This window comes from Apteryx rowi, unplaced genomic scaffold, assembly GCF_003343035.1.
Source record: "Apteryx rowi isolate R43461 unplaced genomic scaffold, aptRow1 scaffold_5, whole genome shotgun sequence".
Taxonomy (NCBI): Eukaryota; Metazoa; Chordata; class Aves; order Apterygiformes; family Apterygidae; genus Apteryx; species Apteryx rowi.
Window position 1 is genome coordinate 7967547 of NW_020450760.1, and position 19226 is coordinate 7986772.

The following is a 19226-nucleotide window of genomic DNA, read 5'->3' on the forward strand; positions in this document are numbered from 1 at the left end:
TACAAACAATGTCAGATTGAATCATGTTTAAAAATCACCTGTTAAGTTCGGTCACAAAATATACTTCTTGTACTTTAGTGTACTTTATAGTACTAAAGTGTACTTTAGAACACTGCAGCTTTGCAAACAAGGTTTCCTCAGGTTTGCTGTTTTCAACCTGAATCTTTGTTCTAATAGCGACAAGGGAAGATGTTGCAAAATGTTAATTGCAGTGTTGGGAGAGAAGAAGGCTTAGCTGCTCTGTCAGCAGATACAGGATTTAGTCTTTTCTATTTACATGTTTGTTTAACTTTATGCCTTCAGGAATAGTAGTTATTTTTAGATTTACCAAAAGCTTTAAAAGAATCCTACAGCATTATCTTATAACACTACAATATCTTACAGTTCAAGACACACTAATGCTCATATTTCATGCATCAGAAAAATAATTTTCTGAGTATTCTTTTTTTGTGACAAATAGAGCTGGCTTTATATCAAAATGCTCTTAAATGCATTGTGCCTCAGAAATTTGTAATGTCCTACAAATTGAGGAAGTATCAAACATGTTCCATCTATTTTCCCTTTAATTCTGTTGTAGATCTGATATGTTTTATAATGCTCTTATTGCTTCTCTATAACATTTTATTATCTGCTCAGTAATAAATTTAAAAATGTTTAGAAATTAGTCTTTGGAACTTAATTTTAGATTTAGTGACAGCTGCTCATTGATGGCGTGACCTTTTGAATGTGAAGTACTTTCTATGAAGTATTCTTTATAAGCCTGCCTCCTTCTTCATGTTTAGGGTGAATTTCTTGCACAGCCAACTAAAGGCAGAGTATGAAGGGCTGCATTCACACACTAAAGAGCTGAAAACTTCCTTGAACAACTCTCAGCTAGAGCTGAATCGTTGGCAGGCTCGCTACGATGAGCTGAAAGAACAACACCAGTCCATGGATATCTCTCTGACTAAGCTGGATAACCACTGTGAGGTGAGTTGCTATAAGTAGGTATACTGTTAGATTCCTGTTAGAGAGCTAACATTCTTTGTGTGAAGTTTTTGGCAAGTTTTAAATAGCAGGTCAAACTATACGGTCATAATGACATCCGCATTTACTTCAGAATTTAGCGATTTGTATCCCAGGTTGTTCTGTTACTGTGTTAGCTTAATTATGATACGTTTCCAGGGAAGTCAGTTGCAGAGAAGAGATTCATCTGTCTTTCTGTTTAACAGCTGCTATCACGTCTAAAGGGAAATCTGGAAGAAGAGAACCATCATCTCCTGAGTCAGATTCAGATGCTGAGTCAGCAGAATCAGATGTTGCTGGAGCAGAACATGGAGAACAAGGAGCAGTATCATGAGGAACAGAAACAATACATGTAAGAAATTAGAAATTTAGCTTGTGAAACCTAAAGAAACCTTATAGGTAAATACACAAAATTACTCATCTATGAGGAGTAGGAGGACAGGCTGGAGACTGGTAGGTCTACTTGATGCCTGGCTGGAAGGGGGGATGTTCAAGAGGAGATGTATGTACTGGGCAGAAGCTAGCTAATTTCTTTGCATTGCTTACCACAAAAGATGTTCAGGAGTCACCTGAACAGCACACTTTATTCACAACTCTTTACAAGCAATGCAGATGAGCCAATGTGAAAAGCTTAACTATGATAAATGGAATGCTAAAACTACTTACTAGAGTCATTTTATATTCTAGATTACTGGAGAAAAACAAATAATTGTACTCCCTTAGTTTTGGTCATTTGCATTATAGGGAATATTTCCTTTCATGTTCTTCTAAAGGATTCAAGTTTCAACATACATGAGTCTATCTCTGATGCTCAAGGTGACACACTTAATACGCTCTTTTTAAACCTACCATATATTTACAAAGAATCCTGTTTTCACTACAGTGAATTTCTCTTATCACTACAAAGGACGAAAAGCATTCCTAAGAATTTTAGTCCAAGCACCTCAGAATGGTATGGGAATTACTGACAAAGTTTTATTTCAGTATTGGATAACACAGTTGAAGTGTTAGAAATTGTTTGCTGAAAGCAACTGAATGTGGTTCAAATGTACTCCAAGTATATTTATGCAGGTGTTTGATAGTTCTGTGTTGGAGATACATTAGCTCTGTTACTTGGATGAAGGTAGATTCTTGCTTATGGGATTGTTATCATCCTCTCTGGGTGTTAATAAAATAGTGAATAAAAATCAGTAAGCCTGCATGGCACTTCTGAAAGTGCTTTGACACTGTTCACAGGAGATCAAAGTAGTTTTAAAAAGATAAAATGTTATTAATTTCCCTAGTTACAACAGAGTAAGCAGAGCAGGAGTAAAATAACCTGTTATAACAGAGAGAAAAAGTTCAAGCTGAGCAAGTAAGAATCTTAACCCCCAGGAAATTTGTCAGTGATCTGCGAATGAGGGTGAAGAATCAGCAAACAAATATTCAAAAAAACAAAAAAAATTAACCTTGACATCCACTAGTCAAAAAAAGGGGGGATATTCATGACTAATCTAACAAATCTACTATTCTTCTTTCACCTTTTATGCCTGCTGAGCAAAAATATTCACTCATCAGCAAGTTTGAGAGGTTTTGCATTTGCCCTCTCTAAACAGACAGTGAACAGGCTCAGTAGGATTCTGAGGCTTACGTATGGCTTTATAATAGGAAGGTATTTCACTTTCTTTCCTCTTGTGGCTTTTGGTTTTCATGTTTTTGATCATGCTTAATTTTATACGGGTAGTTCAAAATGTGCTTTTCCCCTTCACAGTGATAAATTAAATGCCTTAAGGAGACACAAGGAAAAACTTGAAGAGAAGATAATGGATCAGTATAAGTTTTATGATCCTACTCCAAAAAAGTAAGTCCCATTTGGGTTCATTTCTACTATTGATTTGTGAGGGTGAGAAAGGACTCTTTGTAACTGGAGATAATTGAAATTCCATCTGAAATAAGGACAAATGGTGATATCTCCACTTTTGTCTTCACTGTCTCTCTGGAAATCCATCCGTAAAGCAGCAGCCATGCTTTAGGTTGTGCTGATGTAGAGCAGTGTGCCTCACAGATGGTCCTGTGTTTTCATATCAGAATCTGAAAGTGTTAATTAGAATAGAGCCAATTTGTCCTGAAAATTATCATCTCATCCCTCACAGGTTATTCACAGTGACCAGACTGGCATATGCCTTAAGAGATGCACATTCATCCTTTCTCTTTATGGAAAACGAAATTTCTTCTTTTTTTTTTTTTGTTTATTTGGTTGGGGGTTTTTTTTGGAGGGAGCATGTTTTTAAATCTACATTGCTGCACATTTAGTTAAATTATGTCACTCTGAAGTTCAGTGATAAATCTGTTCCTAGCTAAGAAAAGCTTAAGACTGTCTGAAGGTACCAGTTTCCATGGCCTCAAGTCAGGAAATGGTTCCAGAAATACATGAGTTCATGCTTTCATGAATTGGGGCATATGAAACTGTTAACTGCTAAAATAATGCTGAGCTGATGGTCAACTAGCAATTATTAAACATTCTTGCTAGAGCCTCAGAATATATATGGTCAGTTGCTGCCTCTTGCCCTCTGTTTGAATTAATGGAGGGTGTCGGATGTGAAAGCTTGCTGAGCAACAAATGGTCATGCTTCTGGCTACTCACACTGGGGGGTAGTTTAACCATCCTGCACAAAACAATCTGTTTTGTTTAAAACAAACAAAACCCCTACATTTTGGAACTGCTTCATCACCAACACTAGGTTAGCATCACTAAGAAACGATGGGACGCTACATAGAGACCAAGCAGCAGTAGAGCTTCCAGAAGTGTTGTTTTAGAGAGAATAAGGAGTCCATCAGAGAGAAAAACCTTTAAAATGATTAAATTAAGAACAATAAAAAATGGCCAAGCTAATTCTGTCATACATGGACCTGATTGATAGCCTTAGCAAAGGGAAGAATTCATCTCTAGAGCAGCTTTCATTTCTTCCCTTCTCAGCCTGTTCAGGTAGTAGAGCTTTTCACACTGTTAAAATGTCTTGTGTGGGTCCATATGTGTAGTTTTGATTTCTAGTAGGGGGGAAGAGTTGTCTTTCTCACATTTTGTATGCTGAAGAAATATTTCTGTAAAATAACTTTGACTGTGGGAGAGAACCAGATATCAAGCTCTCTGAAATTTGTGCTGCGTCTTTCCAACCAATTCATGATAGAGTAAAAAATCAGAATGTGTGATGGTTTTAGCACAGCTGTAAACTTCAGTGAATATTTTCTTGAAGCATTTTATGATCCCATGCACAAAAACTGCTTTATCAGGAAAAACCACTGGATTGGAGCCAGAGCCTTAGTCAAATTAATCAAGCCAAAGAAAGAGACTACAAGGGAGCAGCTGAAGCCATCAGTAGAGAGTTCTGCATGGCATTCTGAATCCCCAGAAACAGTTGCCTCTCCATCCGTCTCCCAAAAACTGAAACATCAACAAGACAGTCAGGATAACACCTCTCAAGGGTCAAACACCATGGAAGAGAGGGAGAACCCTGGAGGTTCTTCAAACAAAGGTAAGAGATACCCAGCTTAAATTCACAGGCTGAACAGTTTATTTTTTGGAAAGGTTTAATATATAGAATATGTTGGTACTCCATCCCTTTTTATATCCCTTTTTTTAGTAAACTAATGTATTGTGGTTTTTTTTAATGACCCTTCTGCTTTTGCACATAGTTTCCTGGTTTGTCTGAATGTATTGCATGTTACTGAATAAATTTGTGGGAGTATTTCATTTACAGTGGCTTTGCAACAAAGCAGTTTAAAGCTGGTCCAGGTAATATTACAGTTCATTAACATCTACTCTTTTCTTCAAATGGGTAATAGCTGGTTTTACAGCCAGTGCCAGGAGATGGCGCACATAGAAAAGAAACAACTTTGAAAATGCTAATTTATAATAATCTCTAATTATTTTGGTGACCGACACAGTGTTTTGACCTGGAATTAAATAAAGAATTTTTTAATCTAAAATGCAGAAATGATTTTTGGAACACTGTAAAAGGAACATAAGGAAGATATAAAATGATGATTCTTTCTGTTTTGGCAGAGTTAGTTTATACAGTAAATCAGGTGTTCCCAATTATGGGAAAATTAAAAAAAGTTCTTCAAAATAAACAAACAGTGATCTTTACTGAAGATAAAATATACGCCAAGCTTCATGAATTCTCTTGAGATCACTCCTGTCGGTTTCTCTATAATAACTTTTTGTCCTCTAGGAATATTTTTCAAGAAGTAGTTTTGAACTTAGTCCTTAAGTAAGAATTTGTTTCTCGCTGGGAAGTGGCAGGAGACAGGAGAGGAGCAAGCAGTTGAGAACTGGTGTCATCTCTGAGTGTCTGTTCGGTTTAATTTTTGTTTGTTTGTTTCATTGGTTTTTTTATTCCCCTTTCTTCATTCTATTTCTTCAGGATCTTTGAATCACTTAAAATAAAATGCATGTCTTAAATCATCCATACGATTCCAGGAGATGTTAAATGTGTTCAGCATACATCCAGAGCTCCCACCTGGGAATCTGCGATCGCGTTTCCCCAGAACCAGGCCGTCACTGAGTGTCAGAGATGGCGGAAATTTCTCTGGAGGCTTCATTGTTTTTGATTTTAAGTGAAACATGCTTATGTTGAGATGAGGAGTATCAGTATTAAAGCCTAGAGGACATCAAGGAAACTTGAATATATACCAAGTAGCATGCTTTTTTAATAAAAATATATTTGGGGAGATCATAGTTAGTTCTCTATGGAGTTGCTTATATTTATTGTACCAAGCTTTACATGTGTTAGTCTTTGTTTAGCCTTTTTCATTTTTCACCGATTGCGTTCTCTTTATCTGTTTTAAAACATTTAAGTTTTATTTACAAAATTTTCCCCCTTTTTTTCTTCTTTTTGTGATACCTGGGTGATAACAATTTAGCTGCACAACGCAAAAAGATTGCCTTTTTGAGAAGCAAAATCAAGGATAAAGAAAAGACTCCTAAGTCTCCATCGAATCATCAGTCTCTCTCTAATCGACTCCGGTTCTGGTCATCTTCCGACATCCCATCCTCTCCTAATGAACCTCTTTCTTTCTCGGAATTGGGAGATTTCTAACACCTTTTCTTTAGCATTTATCTTCATTTATTTCTGACAAATATTTTTAAAAAAATCCCACGTACCTTAAAAGAACACACACCTTATAGGAAACACTCAGCATGTCTTTACAATACTCTAAATAAAAGCACAGATTAGTGAACATGGACTTAAGTTTTCCTGTAGAAGATGATTATTGCACACTGTGGATCATTTCTTCAATGCAGCACACTTAGGGGACCTCATGGCATACAGTTTGCGTATGTATATTGGCTGTGGTGCATGTTATAAGTAAGTGAAGTTGCTACGTGCTTCAATATTTTCTTGCAATCACATACTTGCATCATGTCCAGTTAAATGTTGAACTGGCCTGCTGTTGCTATGCTTTGTACAATGTTCTAGTCCTACTAAAATACAAACCTAACATATAAGCACTTTCAAATACTGGAGAAGTTTCCAATATTCTGTGCAGCTAAATGTAAAAATGCCAATTTTTTAACATCTTTGCTTTCAAATAGTCTAGCTTTGAATATAGAATGGAAGCTGCTGGGAAAATTATTCTCCACAAGGTGTTTTGATATTTGAATTCTAACCTGATATTTAGAGAGGTTTTACAATTCCAGCTATGAAAATTCATCTTGGATTGGGCATAAGGCTTAAGTTTTTGCTGTTCTGATTTTGAGAGGGTTTTTTTGTAAGAGTAAGAATGCATCGTGGATCTATTGCCTGGTAGCCACTCTCTGGTGGCTTCTGAAATGAATGTGCGGCTTCAGTCCCCTCTCAGCGCTGGCGAAGCGTATGCGTGCCAGGCAGTACGCTTACAGGGGAGCTCGGCAGAGAGACCAGAGAACCTCACCTCCCTTCTGACTCTGAGAAGTGGGCCCTCTGTGGCACCACCAAGGACGCTGGCACAGCAGCCTGTTGCTGCCCATTTTTGGATTTGTAGAGATTGTCTATCTCAAGGGCAATTAACACGTTCCATAGATGCCAGATTAATTGCATCTTCAAAGTCCATTAGAAATACAAACTATTAAAGCCAAGCTTTAGCCTGTAATTGCCACTACAAGAGCACTATAAGTCTCAATGCTGTGAGCTCATGCAGGCCCTGTGCTAGGGGGCTCACACAGACTGTAGCAGAAGACGTTGTTTTTGAAGCATGTTTCCAAGAGTCATCTAAGTCGACAGTAACTTGGTCTATTTCTCTAATACAGCTTTGCTGCTGCTCTGTGCTTTGAACTAACTGTTTGTCTTTTGTTTCTGCAAGTTGTTTGTTTTGACCACTGTGCTCCGCTTGTTTTCAGCATTTAATTACTATTAATTACACATGTTCTTCAAAGAAATACATGGGAAACTAGTATCTTGCATCTCATTAAGGCTGTTTCCTATAGTAAATTCTTTAAATTTTCTTCCATTTTGTGTGTGCCTTCAACTGTTAGATGCAAACTGAATAAATTAATTAATCTGCCTCATCACTAGGAAAGATATCTTCAGCTTTCTAAATTTAAATAATATTCTAGCAGGTAATTTTTGTTGCTCTCCTGCTAAGGGCCCAGGAATTCCACCTAAAAATCATTGCAGCAAAGCCATCATAAGAGCAGCAGAGTTTTAACCCTGTAGAGAATGAGTTCTTACCACAGCAAAGATGTAAAGTTGAAAGCAATTTGCTTAGTATGTCAATCATGTTAGATAATTTCCAAATCAGGACTGTTTCTCTTTGAGTAAGAGTGTGACTTTTGTTACTGTTTCCTTATTCTACTTAATTCCTGAAGTAAGTGCTTATAAAATATGCCTGCAAGGAACAATGTTAAAGAAATTTCACACCTCAATTATTTTTTCTGCATTCACATCTTTGTTCCTTTTCTTCCTCCTTTCACGGTAGCTGTTGCATGTATAATATCAACCTTCCCACTGGCACTAAGCAGCCCTTGTCACTCCCACACCTTAGAGAGAGCACACATGATTGAAAAACTGGTGGCAGAAATTTCCTACCCAATAGTGAACTGTTAATGGAAAAGCTTGCAAAAGTAGCGCCTCTGTTGTGCAGTCTTTTGTGCCTGCTTGTCGTGTTTATATGGGTGGATAAATACAAGTCTCCTTGTGCTATTTGTCATTGACTCATTTACCTCTCCCTCCCTCAGTGCTAATGGACCTAAAGCAAAAGAGGAATTCCCATCATGGAGGCAGCAATGATAACATTGAAATCTCAGCAGACTCTGTAGCAAAGCACTGCTGTGCGGAGCTGGATTCCAGGACTTACTCTACCTCAGCTATTCACTTGCACACTTCCACCCCCATCTTCAGGCTCCAGAGCAGACCAAAAGGTGTGTGCTGCATTTGATCTACCAGTTTGTACAAATCAGACTACTTTGTAGTTCCTGCCTGGGTGAAACATAGCCTTTAGTGGAGATCAAGTTCAAAAGACAGAGCCCGGGAGTATGTTTGCTCCTGCTTTATCTGCTCAGTGGTTTAACTGATCAGATACAGGGTTTCCTTACTCTGGTAATGCTCTCAACTTGAGAGACCACGTTAGCGTGTATTAATCAGTTCTGCCCTGGTCCCCTGCCGAGTGATTCATAGTGGTGGTTAGAGGATGGCTGCTCTTCCAGTACTGGCTCTATAAACCCACTCGATCACCTCAGACCACCTGAAGGATTGACCTTCCTGTGTTTAATATTGTCTGTTTAAGTTTTGTGTTCTTTCTAGGCTATAGTTCAGGAGATAATCTCTGTGAGCAGTCCCCTGAGGTGGAGTTTGCAAGCACCAGGCAACATGGTAAGTTTGAAGCATTAAGAATGCTCTTACTCTCTACATTAAGACTTGTTTTATTGCATCCACGTGAACTGTCCTGGAGCATTTTAGTTAAATAAACATGATAGAATGAGATGTAGTAACACAAAAGCATTTTGGGAATGTGAACCTAAATAGTTCATTTTTCTCCTGAGAAGCTTTTAATGTATGTTTTCCCAAAATAAATTTTCAAAAATAATGCTGATGTTGAAACAAATTGACTTGCCACAGCGAAAGTTACCTTAATGCATTTCCTACAGATTTGATACTTATTTTTCCAAACAAAGTTTAATTTCTTCCCAAAAGGAGCGAATCAGCAATAAAAGATTTGGCGGGGGGGAGGGACAGAACGGGACACACGAACAGCGGCACAGCAGTACCTTTCTGTGTATAGTTGATTTAGAAGCAAAGTGCAGAACATAATTCTTTGTGCAAAAAATGAGCGAGAAAATGAGATGTTCCTGAACAACTGACTTAAAAAATGAGAACGATTTCTGTTGTGTCCAACCTTTGCTATCCTGTGTATATTACATTTGTCATCCTGCGCATATTACGTTGTTAATGTTTCCAAAGTGATTTAGGTCCTATTTTTAGAAGGCTGGCCATAGGCAAGTCTTTCAGAAAATTAAAGAAACTCAAGCTCTGCTTGAATTAATGGAGTTTTGTTTTTCAGTGCCCAGGCCAGACAGTTCAGAGAGCAGTAGAAATGCATCCAGCAGTAGCTCACCCCTCAACTCGAAAGGTAAAGCTTTTAGAGCCAAGTGCTGACAAACAAGAAGTGAAATTACATGAAATTATATGCAAAATACTGGTTTCCTTCCAAAAAAATTTGAAGACTGTTGTTTTGAAATTGTAATGATTATGTAATCTGGACGTGGCTGTCTGGGGAATTGAAACACTGCTGATAAGAAGTATTTTTCTAAGACTGATTCTGGCAAGGGGTGAATTTGGAGACAAAGTCTAGTTTTGCTTCAGTCTGGCATCATATTGTGGGAAGCAGCAGGCCACTCAAACTCCTTTTATAAAAACAGTTCTCTGCCATTCTTTTTATGCAGCTTGAATCAACGTGTTATATGGATGTGCTAAAATTCTGAGTCTTCGAAGGGTAAACCAGATCCGGTTTTGTGGCAGAATACACTTTCTGCTTTACCACTGGCAGATTCAGGTGCTCTGATCACACACAGTCAAGAATGGGAGAACTTCTAGTGGCATAGAGGTGGTAAAGAGGTCCTATTTGAGCACTTCTTGTTCTATGTCAATTCCTTCCTGCTGTTTCACTTACCAAGGGCCACTAACAGCCACGTAACCTGGAGGAACTGGTTCATACTTCAGGACTGACCTGCCCCAGTGGACAGAAAGAAAGCAAAGCTAGTATTGCTTTCTACTCCTCAGTTACAGTTGAGGACCTGGCCACACAGATAAAATTCCTTATCTGAGTTACTGCTATTCTTTGTGCTGTAAGACATTCATTAGTTCTGATTTTTTCAGAGTTATGACTTCATTGAGTTTTGTGGGAGAAGAAAGTAATGAGAAAAATTGTATCTACTCTGTGGAAATGGCCCTGTATCATAAAGCTCATATCTCAGTGAGAAGTTTGCAAAAATGAGGGGAAAAGAGTGTTTTTAATGGCATTTATGCTTCTCCTCAGGTTCCTCAGACCATATCCATGGTAGAACTGAGAGCCTCAGCAGTGAAGATATGGTGTCAAGCAGAGAGGCACCAGCCTTGCTCCGAGACAACTATTCCTTTCACTCTGCTTCAGCCATCTTAGGCCCTACCAGCAGGCATGAATTCCACAGGAATGGCTCAACCTCTTACGATATACCTCAGAGTACTCCAGCCCAGTCTTACACAGGCAGGCAACGGTCTGCCTCACCTGGCAGTGAGATGGTAACTTTGGAAGAGTTCCTGGAAGAGAGCAACAGGCTATCCCCACCAAGTGTAAGTAAACAGAATTAGATAACCCATCTCAGATGCCACAAAACTGTTCAGAGCTGGTTTGGGGGGATGAGGGCATAAGCAAACTAGGAAATACCTGTGGAACTTGCAGAGAGCGATCAAATTTTGCAAATCGATAATTCGATGAATGAAGCAGTTGCAAGAACTAAAATTAACTTTAACACAGCACAGTTAATTTATTTTGCTATATTGCCTATAGCAGGTCAGGTAATTCATTGCAATTAATATATATTGGACTGCTGGGGCTTTTTGAAATCAAAGACTTCTTTGTGATTAGGCTTTCCTGTTATGTCACCAGTTCTGAGCTCCAGGTATATTAATTTGTGAACTGGTAAGCTTTCTACGTGTTTTTCCATAGAATTAATCTGAAGTCACAGAGCTCACAGCTGCAGTTTTCAGCTGCTTTATCTGTAATTAGAAATGAAAGCTAACAGTAATTTTCAAGTGAAGTAAAAAATAGGCAGTTTTTAAAAACATGTCCTGATCAGAAAATACTGTTGCCACATTTGGGATAGTATTCTCCTTACTGAAGGACATTCCCAGTGCTTTCCCCGTACTGTGTGTTCGTGTGCTGATTGGCACTGTTCTGTTGGCTCAGTGGCAGCAAGAATATGCCACACTCTGAAGTGCTTTATCAGAAATGAAATGTTTGTTTTCTAGATGACATTTGTCACTTACTGCTCAGACATGCTGTTTAGTAGTGAAGTGGTGCAGTATCAATCATGTTAATGTCTTAAGCCAATTCACTGATGGTGTAAGTGAACAGATGTTCCTGTTTCATGAATGCCTCAGTAGCAGTGCTGAAATCAACAGAGCTGTACCATGTTATGACATTAGTGAATTCTGGTCCTTGGAGTTTCAGACCAATATTTAAATGTCTCCTAATCCCATTTTATCCTAAGTACATTTTTTAGCTTTTAGACATGTTTAATATTTGATTTTTTTTTGTCTGTAACTACCTGACCATGTCTTCATTTTCATTCTTTCTGTCATCCTTGTTCCTTTTCAGTGTCGGCGCAGTTTAAATGAGAGTGAAATGATTTCATTGCACCAATTTCTGTTAGAAGCTGATGCACTGTATCCCTCTTGCCACTCCCTATGTCCTTCCCTCCATCAGGAGTCTTCACAGTCACTCGAATTGGTCCTCAGTCATTCATGTCCTGACAGCGTGAGGCACAGAACAGGCAGGGGAAACAGGAGATCTACTTCACTGTATATCCCCAGGGTATCCGTTGTTCTTGCTATGAAGGCAACAGCTTCCAACTTACCACAGCTTTTGCTAGCATGTTAATACCTATAAAAAGCATATTGTAACTCTTGGCTGTTACTTTAAAGACTAAGGCTGCCAGTTCACTTGCATTAATTGCTCATAATTTCCAGTGCTTGTTCATAACCGTAATGTTTTTTGAGGATTAGTAATTCTGTAATGTTATTGGGCGCAACAGCAGTTTAAAAATAACCCTAACCCTTTAACATTTAGTTGAGCATAGAAATTTTCTAGCTGTATTTTAACCACTATTACCACTGATAGTGTTCACTTCTAGCAAATGAGTTTTGTGACTGGATGAAACTTTTGGAACTCTAATGAAATGAATATATTAAGCCTTAGCCTGCTCCCTAAAGAAGAGGAGAGAAATAAACTTCATGAGCTCGTTTCAGCACATTATTCATACAGCCAGCTTGCCCTTTAACTATTCCCAGCATGCCTCATACTAATAGTCAGTGGCAGCTGATGGTTTGCATGGACTGTTCCCATGGAACTTTCATTATACATTTTCTTTTACAGCCAGTGTAATTGTCTGACTTTGAAATTTTCAAGTTAATTCTGGGCAAGAAATTGTTTCTCTATTTTTGTAATTATTTTTTGTGTATTTCAGTGTATTGTACATGCAGCCTTTAACAGATGTAGTATATTGACCGTGAGAGCTGAGGGGAATGAATGGAGAAGCAATTAATCTTTCTTGCAATGCTAGCACAATATTAGGTACTCTGTTACATCCCTGATGTTACAGTAGAGTGTTATCCAGAGGAATTGCATCCTTAAAAATGACAGGCCATCACTGATACCTGCTGATACTAATGGCTGATGTCATTAATATGGCGTTAATGCTGTGATGACAATTGCTGATGTCAAAGGAAGCAAAAGAGCTGCTGCCCAGGTTGCTATTGAGATGAATTTTTTTAATTTATGACAATTAATCTGGCAAACAAGGCTGTCACAATCTAATTATGATGAGTATGTAACTCTTTGATTTGGATATATATCCATTTTAAGTATTTTTATCATCTGTTCCCAGCTTTTAGATATAAAATCCATAGTTGTATTTGGGTCTTTAGGGTCCCTATATACAAATGAGTGGGAGAGAAAATTGTTTGACCACAAAGCTCTGCATGATTCTTTACACAAAAATTATTGTTGTTAATGTCATTTGCATATTTTCTCACACCAGGACACCTCCAGTAGCAGAGATGATTTGCTGAGTGATTATTTTAGGAAACCAAATGAGCCTTCAGCTACTGGAAGCCTGCTGGTTCATTCGTCCAGAAAGGAGGCTGCTAAGATGCCCGCTAGTCATGTTTCTCCAACTGTAAAGATGACCATTGCCAATGAAGAAGGAAGAATGTCTAAGCCTGGGAATTATGTGAAGCCAAACCTCAGACAAGTTGAACCCGAGCCTCTGACAAACTCCCAGGGGTCCCTTAAGCTTCCTCATACACCACAGCACCAGCCTGTCAGTGGGATGCGGCAGATGGCACAATCGCAACAACCTGGAACCACAAGCCGAAGGAGCACATCAGTGAGCAGGGCATTTAGTTTAGCCTCTGCAGACCTCCTCAGAGCCACCAGCCCGGAGACATACAGACAGGAGAGCCCCCAGAAGTCAGCAACAGACCTGCGTGGAGGCAAGGACACTGTCAGTCAGGCCTCTAGGGTTTCTGTGCCAACCAGCTCCCAGGCAACCTTAAGAGAGAGGCCACAGTCTGCAAAGGTGGCAGGTTCCTTGCAAGGTATTGATTCTCGTTGTCGGCAGCTTGATGTGAGGCGCCTTTCCCTAGCCCCACCGAAAGACGAGAGGCCGCTCTCCTTCCATCAGTTTTCTGCCTCACCCACTGCATCCACCAGCAATCTGAATGTGCAGCAACAGGAGCGAGTGAACCCTGGGCAACACTACTCATCTGCACCCCACACTCCCTCTAAAGTCAAGCCCAAGTCAGCCCCTCGTCCTGGGGAGGTGGCCACAGTGACCCCTGCCAGAGCTGTTCCCAGTAGCACTGACGGAAATACTTCTCTGGGACAAGGCCAGGGGGATGCCCTCCATACCAAGTGCCAGGGTAAGCTGCCAGAATGCAGCACTGGGGCTATGGAGGAACCTCTGAGAGGAAGCAGCTCCAACAGCACTCCTGGCTCTTCGGACCCCCAGGGAGATCAGCAAACAGTTTGGTATGAGTATGGGTGTGTGTAAGCCACAGATGCAGCTGGTAGTATATATGTTTGGCGCTGCCGGTGTCTGGCATAGTGTTCATCTAGACGCTGTGCTAGATCTTAAAGGGTGTCACCTGCACACTGACCTGAATGTTCTCCAACTACTGTTTTCTAGTAATTTCTACGATTAAAAGAAACAAGGAGCAAAACACTGGCTCTTCTTGTGACACTATTGTGCCTAAAACAGAGTGGAAACCTGACCTAATCCCACAGCAGGCTTTGCACCTGATTCTCAGACATGCTGAGCTTTCCCTGCTCCAGGAGACACCTGCAGGGTCCTCTAAAAATCAGGCCTGCCCTGTCGTCACAGCACTGTGCACCCCTCCTACCTGCATTAAAGAAGAGTTTCACAGGTCACATGTGTGCTGAGTCCTGTGCCCTGCCCCCCCCATGCCCCCTGATAAATAACTTAAACCATACTGAAAAGGTCATGTAAAAGCCAAACTTCTCCCCAGAAGACAGAACCAACCACTTGCAGTAGCTTAAAGAGAAAACTGAAGAGCAAAAGTGCGTGGCTTTAGCCACAGATCTGTTAAAATCAATTCTCCTCACCACAGCCCCTTTTTAGAGATGCAAAGCATAGAATTCGAGGGTCACATCTTAACCTTCCCCACTGGGACTGTCCAAGCACAGAGAGGTTGGTGGTGCTGCCTTTTGAAACTTGTTTTTTGTTTTATACAAACACTGGAACTAACAGCCTTTTCAGGGGAGATGTCATTTCAATTGCAAAGATGGCATCTCATGTACAAAAGTGACTTGTAAGTATGTATATAAAGAGCTCAAGTATTGTATAGGAATGCTGTGTAAATTGTATTATTACATCCTTGGGTGCATGACTGCCCACATCCTAAGTAATATGTGGGAATCCATCTCTTAGAAAATCCTTGTTTATGTCTCTGAGAACTTGGCTCAGTATCAAAAGCAAAATAATTTTGTATACACGTGAAAGAAATATACTTTTAAAAATCTATTTATGTGCAAAGAAGTTCCTTGTAACTGTCCGTCCAGAGTTTCATCAGCTGCTTATGTATATATGATCAAATGTGCATTTTTAATTCTTTGTTTGTAAATGTGTTTTTTTTTTTCTTACGGTAGACTAAATACCTAAAAGATAATAAATATTTCTGGTTTTCTGGTTCTGATTTAATCTAGTAAAAGATAAAACTAAGGATGTTTTTGTTATCTAGTATGTAGTAATCACATTCTGGAAACTACAAAATTGTTTATAATAAAGATAAAACATCAATTTGTTTTCTTTTAACTTTTTTCCTTGGGGGGCGGGGGCAGAGGTGGATTCATGGTATTGGAGGGAGATCTGTCAGCAGTCGCTTCATGTAAACCTCACTTAATACTGATTCATTTTCCTATCCAGCATAGTTGCATTTGTTTTTATAATGTCATAAAAGCTGTATCAGAAATCTTTCGTTTTGATTGTAACTACCTTATTGAGGACAATAGGAAGATTAATCAAGCAAATTAAGTGGCTTCCAGGTCATTGTAGAAGCAGACCATTAAATTTAAGCTTCTCTGACCACCTCAAAAGTGCCCAAGCACACTGTTGATTTTGAACAAGTCTGCATTTATAGAGTCTGTTTCATGCTAAACTCTCCAGGATACTTTACAAAAGTGAAAAGTTATTTATCTTCAGACACAAAGAGAATGTTAAAAGGACTTACTGCCTTATCTATTTTAATTGCAAGCCATAGTTTAGTGATAAATTTAAAATGATGTGATATACAGCAATTTTAAAACATCTTCAGTGTTTTCTGTGAACTGAAATTTCTCTTCCAGAAATTCCTTCTCCACTTTGATTTTGCCAGATCACTGCAGGTGGAAGGCAGGTTTTTCTCCCTTGTTTTGCTTCCTTTCTCAAGTCATGTGCTTGATAGCTGGCAGGCTAAACTGCTGAGGAGATAATCTGTGAGTAAACAGTCATTTTAGATCTGCTTTGCTGTAAATACTTGCCTGATCACTTAAACCTGAATTGTCGTGTTCTGAATTATTTACAAATGTGGTATTGTGGGGAGGGGGGGGATGATACCTACTCATTACTTTATCAGTACCAGTGAGTTTGAATAAAAACATACTTAATACTTATTCCCCACTTGGAATGTACTACATAATGTTAAATACAGACTATTAACACAGAACAACTAATCTTAAACTTTAAAAGCAAAGCCACTTCCAGCTACTTGTTGAAACACGTGGTGCTGTATGTACCACTTGGGCCTTCATGAGAACTTTAAGGAGAGTTTCAGTAAAGGTGACTCTCCTGCTAGGACAGATGCAGTTATTCTACATTTTGCTCAATTAATTAATTAATTGTTTTCAACTGTTCTTTGATAGAGTCATTGACTCCCAGACCTTTGTTGCAGAGGGCTCCCACTGTGCGCTACGTGACCAGGTAAGGGATCCAGCAGGAGGGAGAACAGGGCCTGCCCATAGTGAAGATGTTATTGCTCTTTGCCTTACTGGGGTACCCAGGACAGTCTTCAGTAGGATAAATGGGTGTTTCTGGGTCACAGCTAGCCTGGGAGAGAAATCAATTATGTTTACAGAAGGAGAGAGAGAGTAGTCAGCAAATCCTACGGTCTTTGTGCGAGTGGAGCTGGGCAGATAAAGATCCTGTGGGACGCCAGATAACGTGAGGTGGCAAAAGCTGCCAAGAGACAGTTTCCTGGGAGGGAAAAGTGGAAGGGGTAGAGTAGCCTAACCACTTCAGGCTTTTCAATTCTTTCCAAGAATAAAAGGGGAACAGCAATGAAATTGTAGCTATTTCAATCTGTACAACTTAGAAGTCCCCAGAGTCTCAAAGTGTAGGGCCTTGTGTGGTCAAGTGGTTGGGCCCCAACCATGGAAATGGCAGATAATGGTAGTGAGCTGATACACCTTCAGCTGGACCTGTGCTCTGGTATGTGCTGAGCCTTGGGGAAGGGGATCTCTTTCCAAAGGAGCCCTAGGATTTCAGCACACCAGGTTTTCTTCACCCTTTGCATGGCCGGGGCTGTAGGATGCTGGTATTTCCTGAGATACAGGGAAGTGCCTGCTCTCTGGAGATTGGGTTATTATTTTTGTGTGCTACATAGTGCTGTGAGTGGCTTTGAATGTAATAATTCAAGTAACATGAATCGCTGTTCAATAATGGAGTATCTCAACTTATAGACATGGCTCATTATTTCTGTGGATCAAGTTTTGTATTAAAGGATGGATTTTTGAAGGGGATCCCATCCCAGGTAGATCGTTAGGCAGGCTGATAGGTTTCTTAAGAAGTCAAGTGCTCGTGCCTGTGAAAATACTCGCTCTCTGCTATATGTTCAAACTCTGAAATAAGCAAAGGAAATTTTGTTTAAAGTTGCATGCTCTACATGACCAGGGTATTCTCAAGAAGAAGGAGAAAAAGAAAAAGCTGCTGCTGTGTAAAAACTACTTCTAAGGAAGCACATGTTCTGCAGTGACAGAATATCTCCTTATCAAGAAATCTGAAGCCCAGATCCTTTGCAGAGAAATCTTGTCATGAAAACCTTTTTCCTATGGGATATTCTACTGCTCTTCCTCAAACTTGGGAGCTGGCTGTGAAGTGAACAGATCTTTTTTTATTATTTCAGTTAATTATGATTTGAACATAAAATCTCCAAAAGAGGAATAAAAAATGGAAGCTATTTTTAATATTGGAAGTTACAAGTGTGAGTCCTTTGTATAAATGGATAACAATACTTAGTTTAGAATAATGACACACCAATGTGCATGGTCCAATTGGAAATTATTTCTGATCATCCAGATGTGTGGGGTCATATTAAAAGTTCAGCTAAAGGTAAATTAAGACAAGACATCAAAAACATGCTGCAGAAATTGTTAGTTGATGTGAGATGATTGATCTACAACCTGGATTATAGTGAATATAAAGAGGGTAAGAGATTAACACAACTTTTAATAATTAAAGAAAAAAATAACATAACTGGACTTCAAGCATTTGAATTGTGTTTTTGCATTTTTTTTAAATGCACCAATAAAAGAAAAATAAAATTGTCAGTGGTGGTAAGCTTCACCAAGAAATTCTATCTTGACGATTGCCTCTCTGCTGATCAGAGTTGTGGAATCTGATCCTGCCAGCAGTGGAGATGTTCAAGACAAGGTGGAAAACTTAAGAATGTTGTTACAGATCACCAGTACTAGGCAGAATTAACCTGAGCGGACAGTGCAGAGTGAAATAGTTCCGTTACTAAAAACAATGAATCAATTTATCACTATGAAGAGTCACTAGACTGGAGAAATAGACTGTGCCTTGCAGGCCTATCTTTAAAGCTCATACTAGAGGCTGTCACAAGAGAGTGTGGTATCAGCTGGAAAATGATGAGAAAAACTATTATGGTTTAAGAAAGTGCTGGCATTAGTTTTGAGGTGACTGTGGGTGAAGCTCTGGCAAATTTTGCAAAACTTGCATGTTTTTTCCAGGGGTAAGGAATTCTCCAAAAGTATAAAGAGAACAAGAGTGGACAACAGAGAGCTGCTGTTTAAATGCTGTGCAAAAGGAGAAGTCCTTAAAGGCCAACAYGGGTCCTAAGGACAGTGAAATGTCAGGTGATGAAATGTGACATACACTTGAAGTTAATTCAGATTTGGAGGATTGTTAAGAGTCCTGTTAAACAGTAACATGGATAAGTGAGGAACACAATAGCAGACTGCCTGGACGTATCCCTGTTGAGTCAGTGAAAGGAACAGTTTATTAGTTTATTTTTTAACTTTTTTTTTTTTTTTAAAGAAAAAAAGATTTAAAGGAAATTGGATTCTACTGAGGACAAGACAGTGAAAATCACAGAATCACAGAATGGTTGAGGTTGGAAGGGACCTCTGGAGATCATCTAGTCCAACCCCCCTGCTCAAGCAGGGTCACCTAGAGCACATTGCACAGGATCGTGTCCAGGCGGGTTTTGAAT

The 19226-nt window shown here is 39.3% G+C and overlaps 1 protein-coding gene across 2 annotated transcripts in view; it reads left to right on the forward strand.

Moving 5' to 3' along the window:
* Positions 1-15538, forward strand: part of CCDC88C (coiled-coil domain containing 88C) — a 97440-nt gene extending 81902 nt beyond the window's left edge. Inside the window, exons 21-30 of one of the 2 annotated variants that reach the window (XM_026079556.1) lie at positions 783-969; positions 1212-1357; positions 2756-2845; positions 4276-4517; positions 8201-8383; positions 8766-8834; positions 9523-9591; positions 10498-10790; positions 11818-12033; positions 13259-15538. In XM_026079556.1, the coding sequence (XP_025935341.1) occupies positions 783-969; positions 1212-1357; positions 2756-2845; positions 4276-4517; positions 8201-8383; positions 8766-8834; positions 9523-9591; positions 10498-10790; positions 11818-12033; positions 13259-14272 (2509 nt within the window). In that variant the 3' untranslated portion in view covers positions 14273-15538. The remainder of the gene's footprint in view (positions 1-782; positions 970-1211; positions 1358-2755; positions 2846-4275; positions 4518-8200; positions 8384-8765; positions 8835-9522; positions 9592-10497; positions 10791-11817; positions 12034-13258) is intronic. The other variant, XM_026079555.1, reaches the window with a different exon arrangement.
* Positions 15539-19226: the final 3688 nt, after the last annotated feature.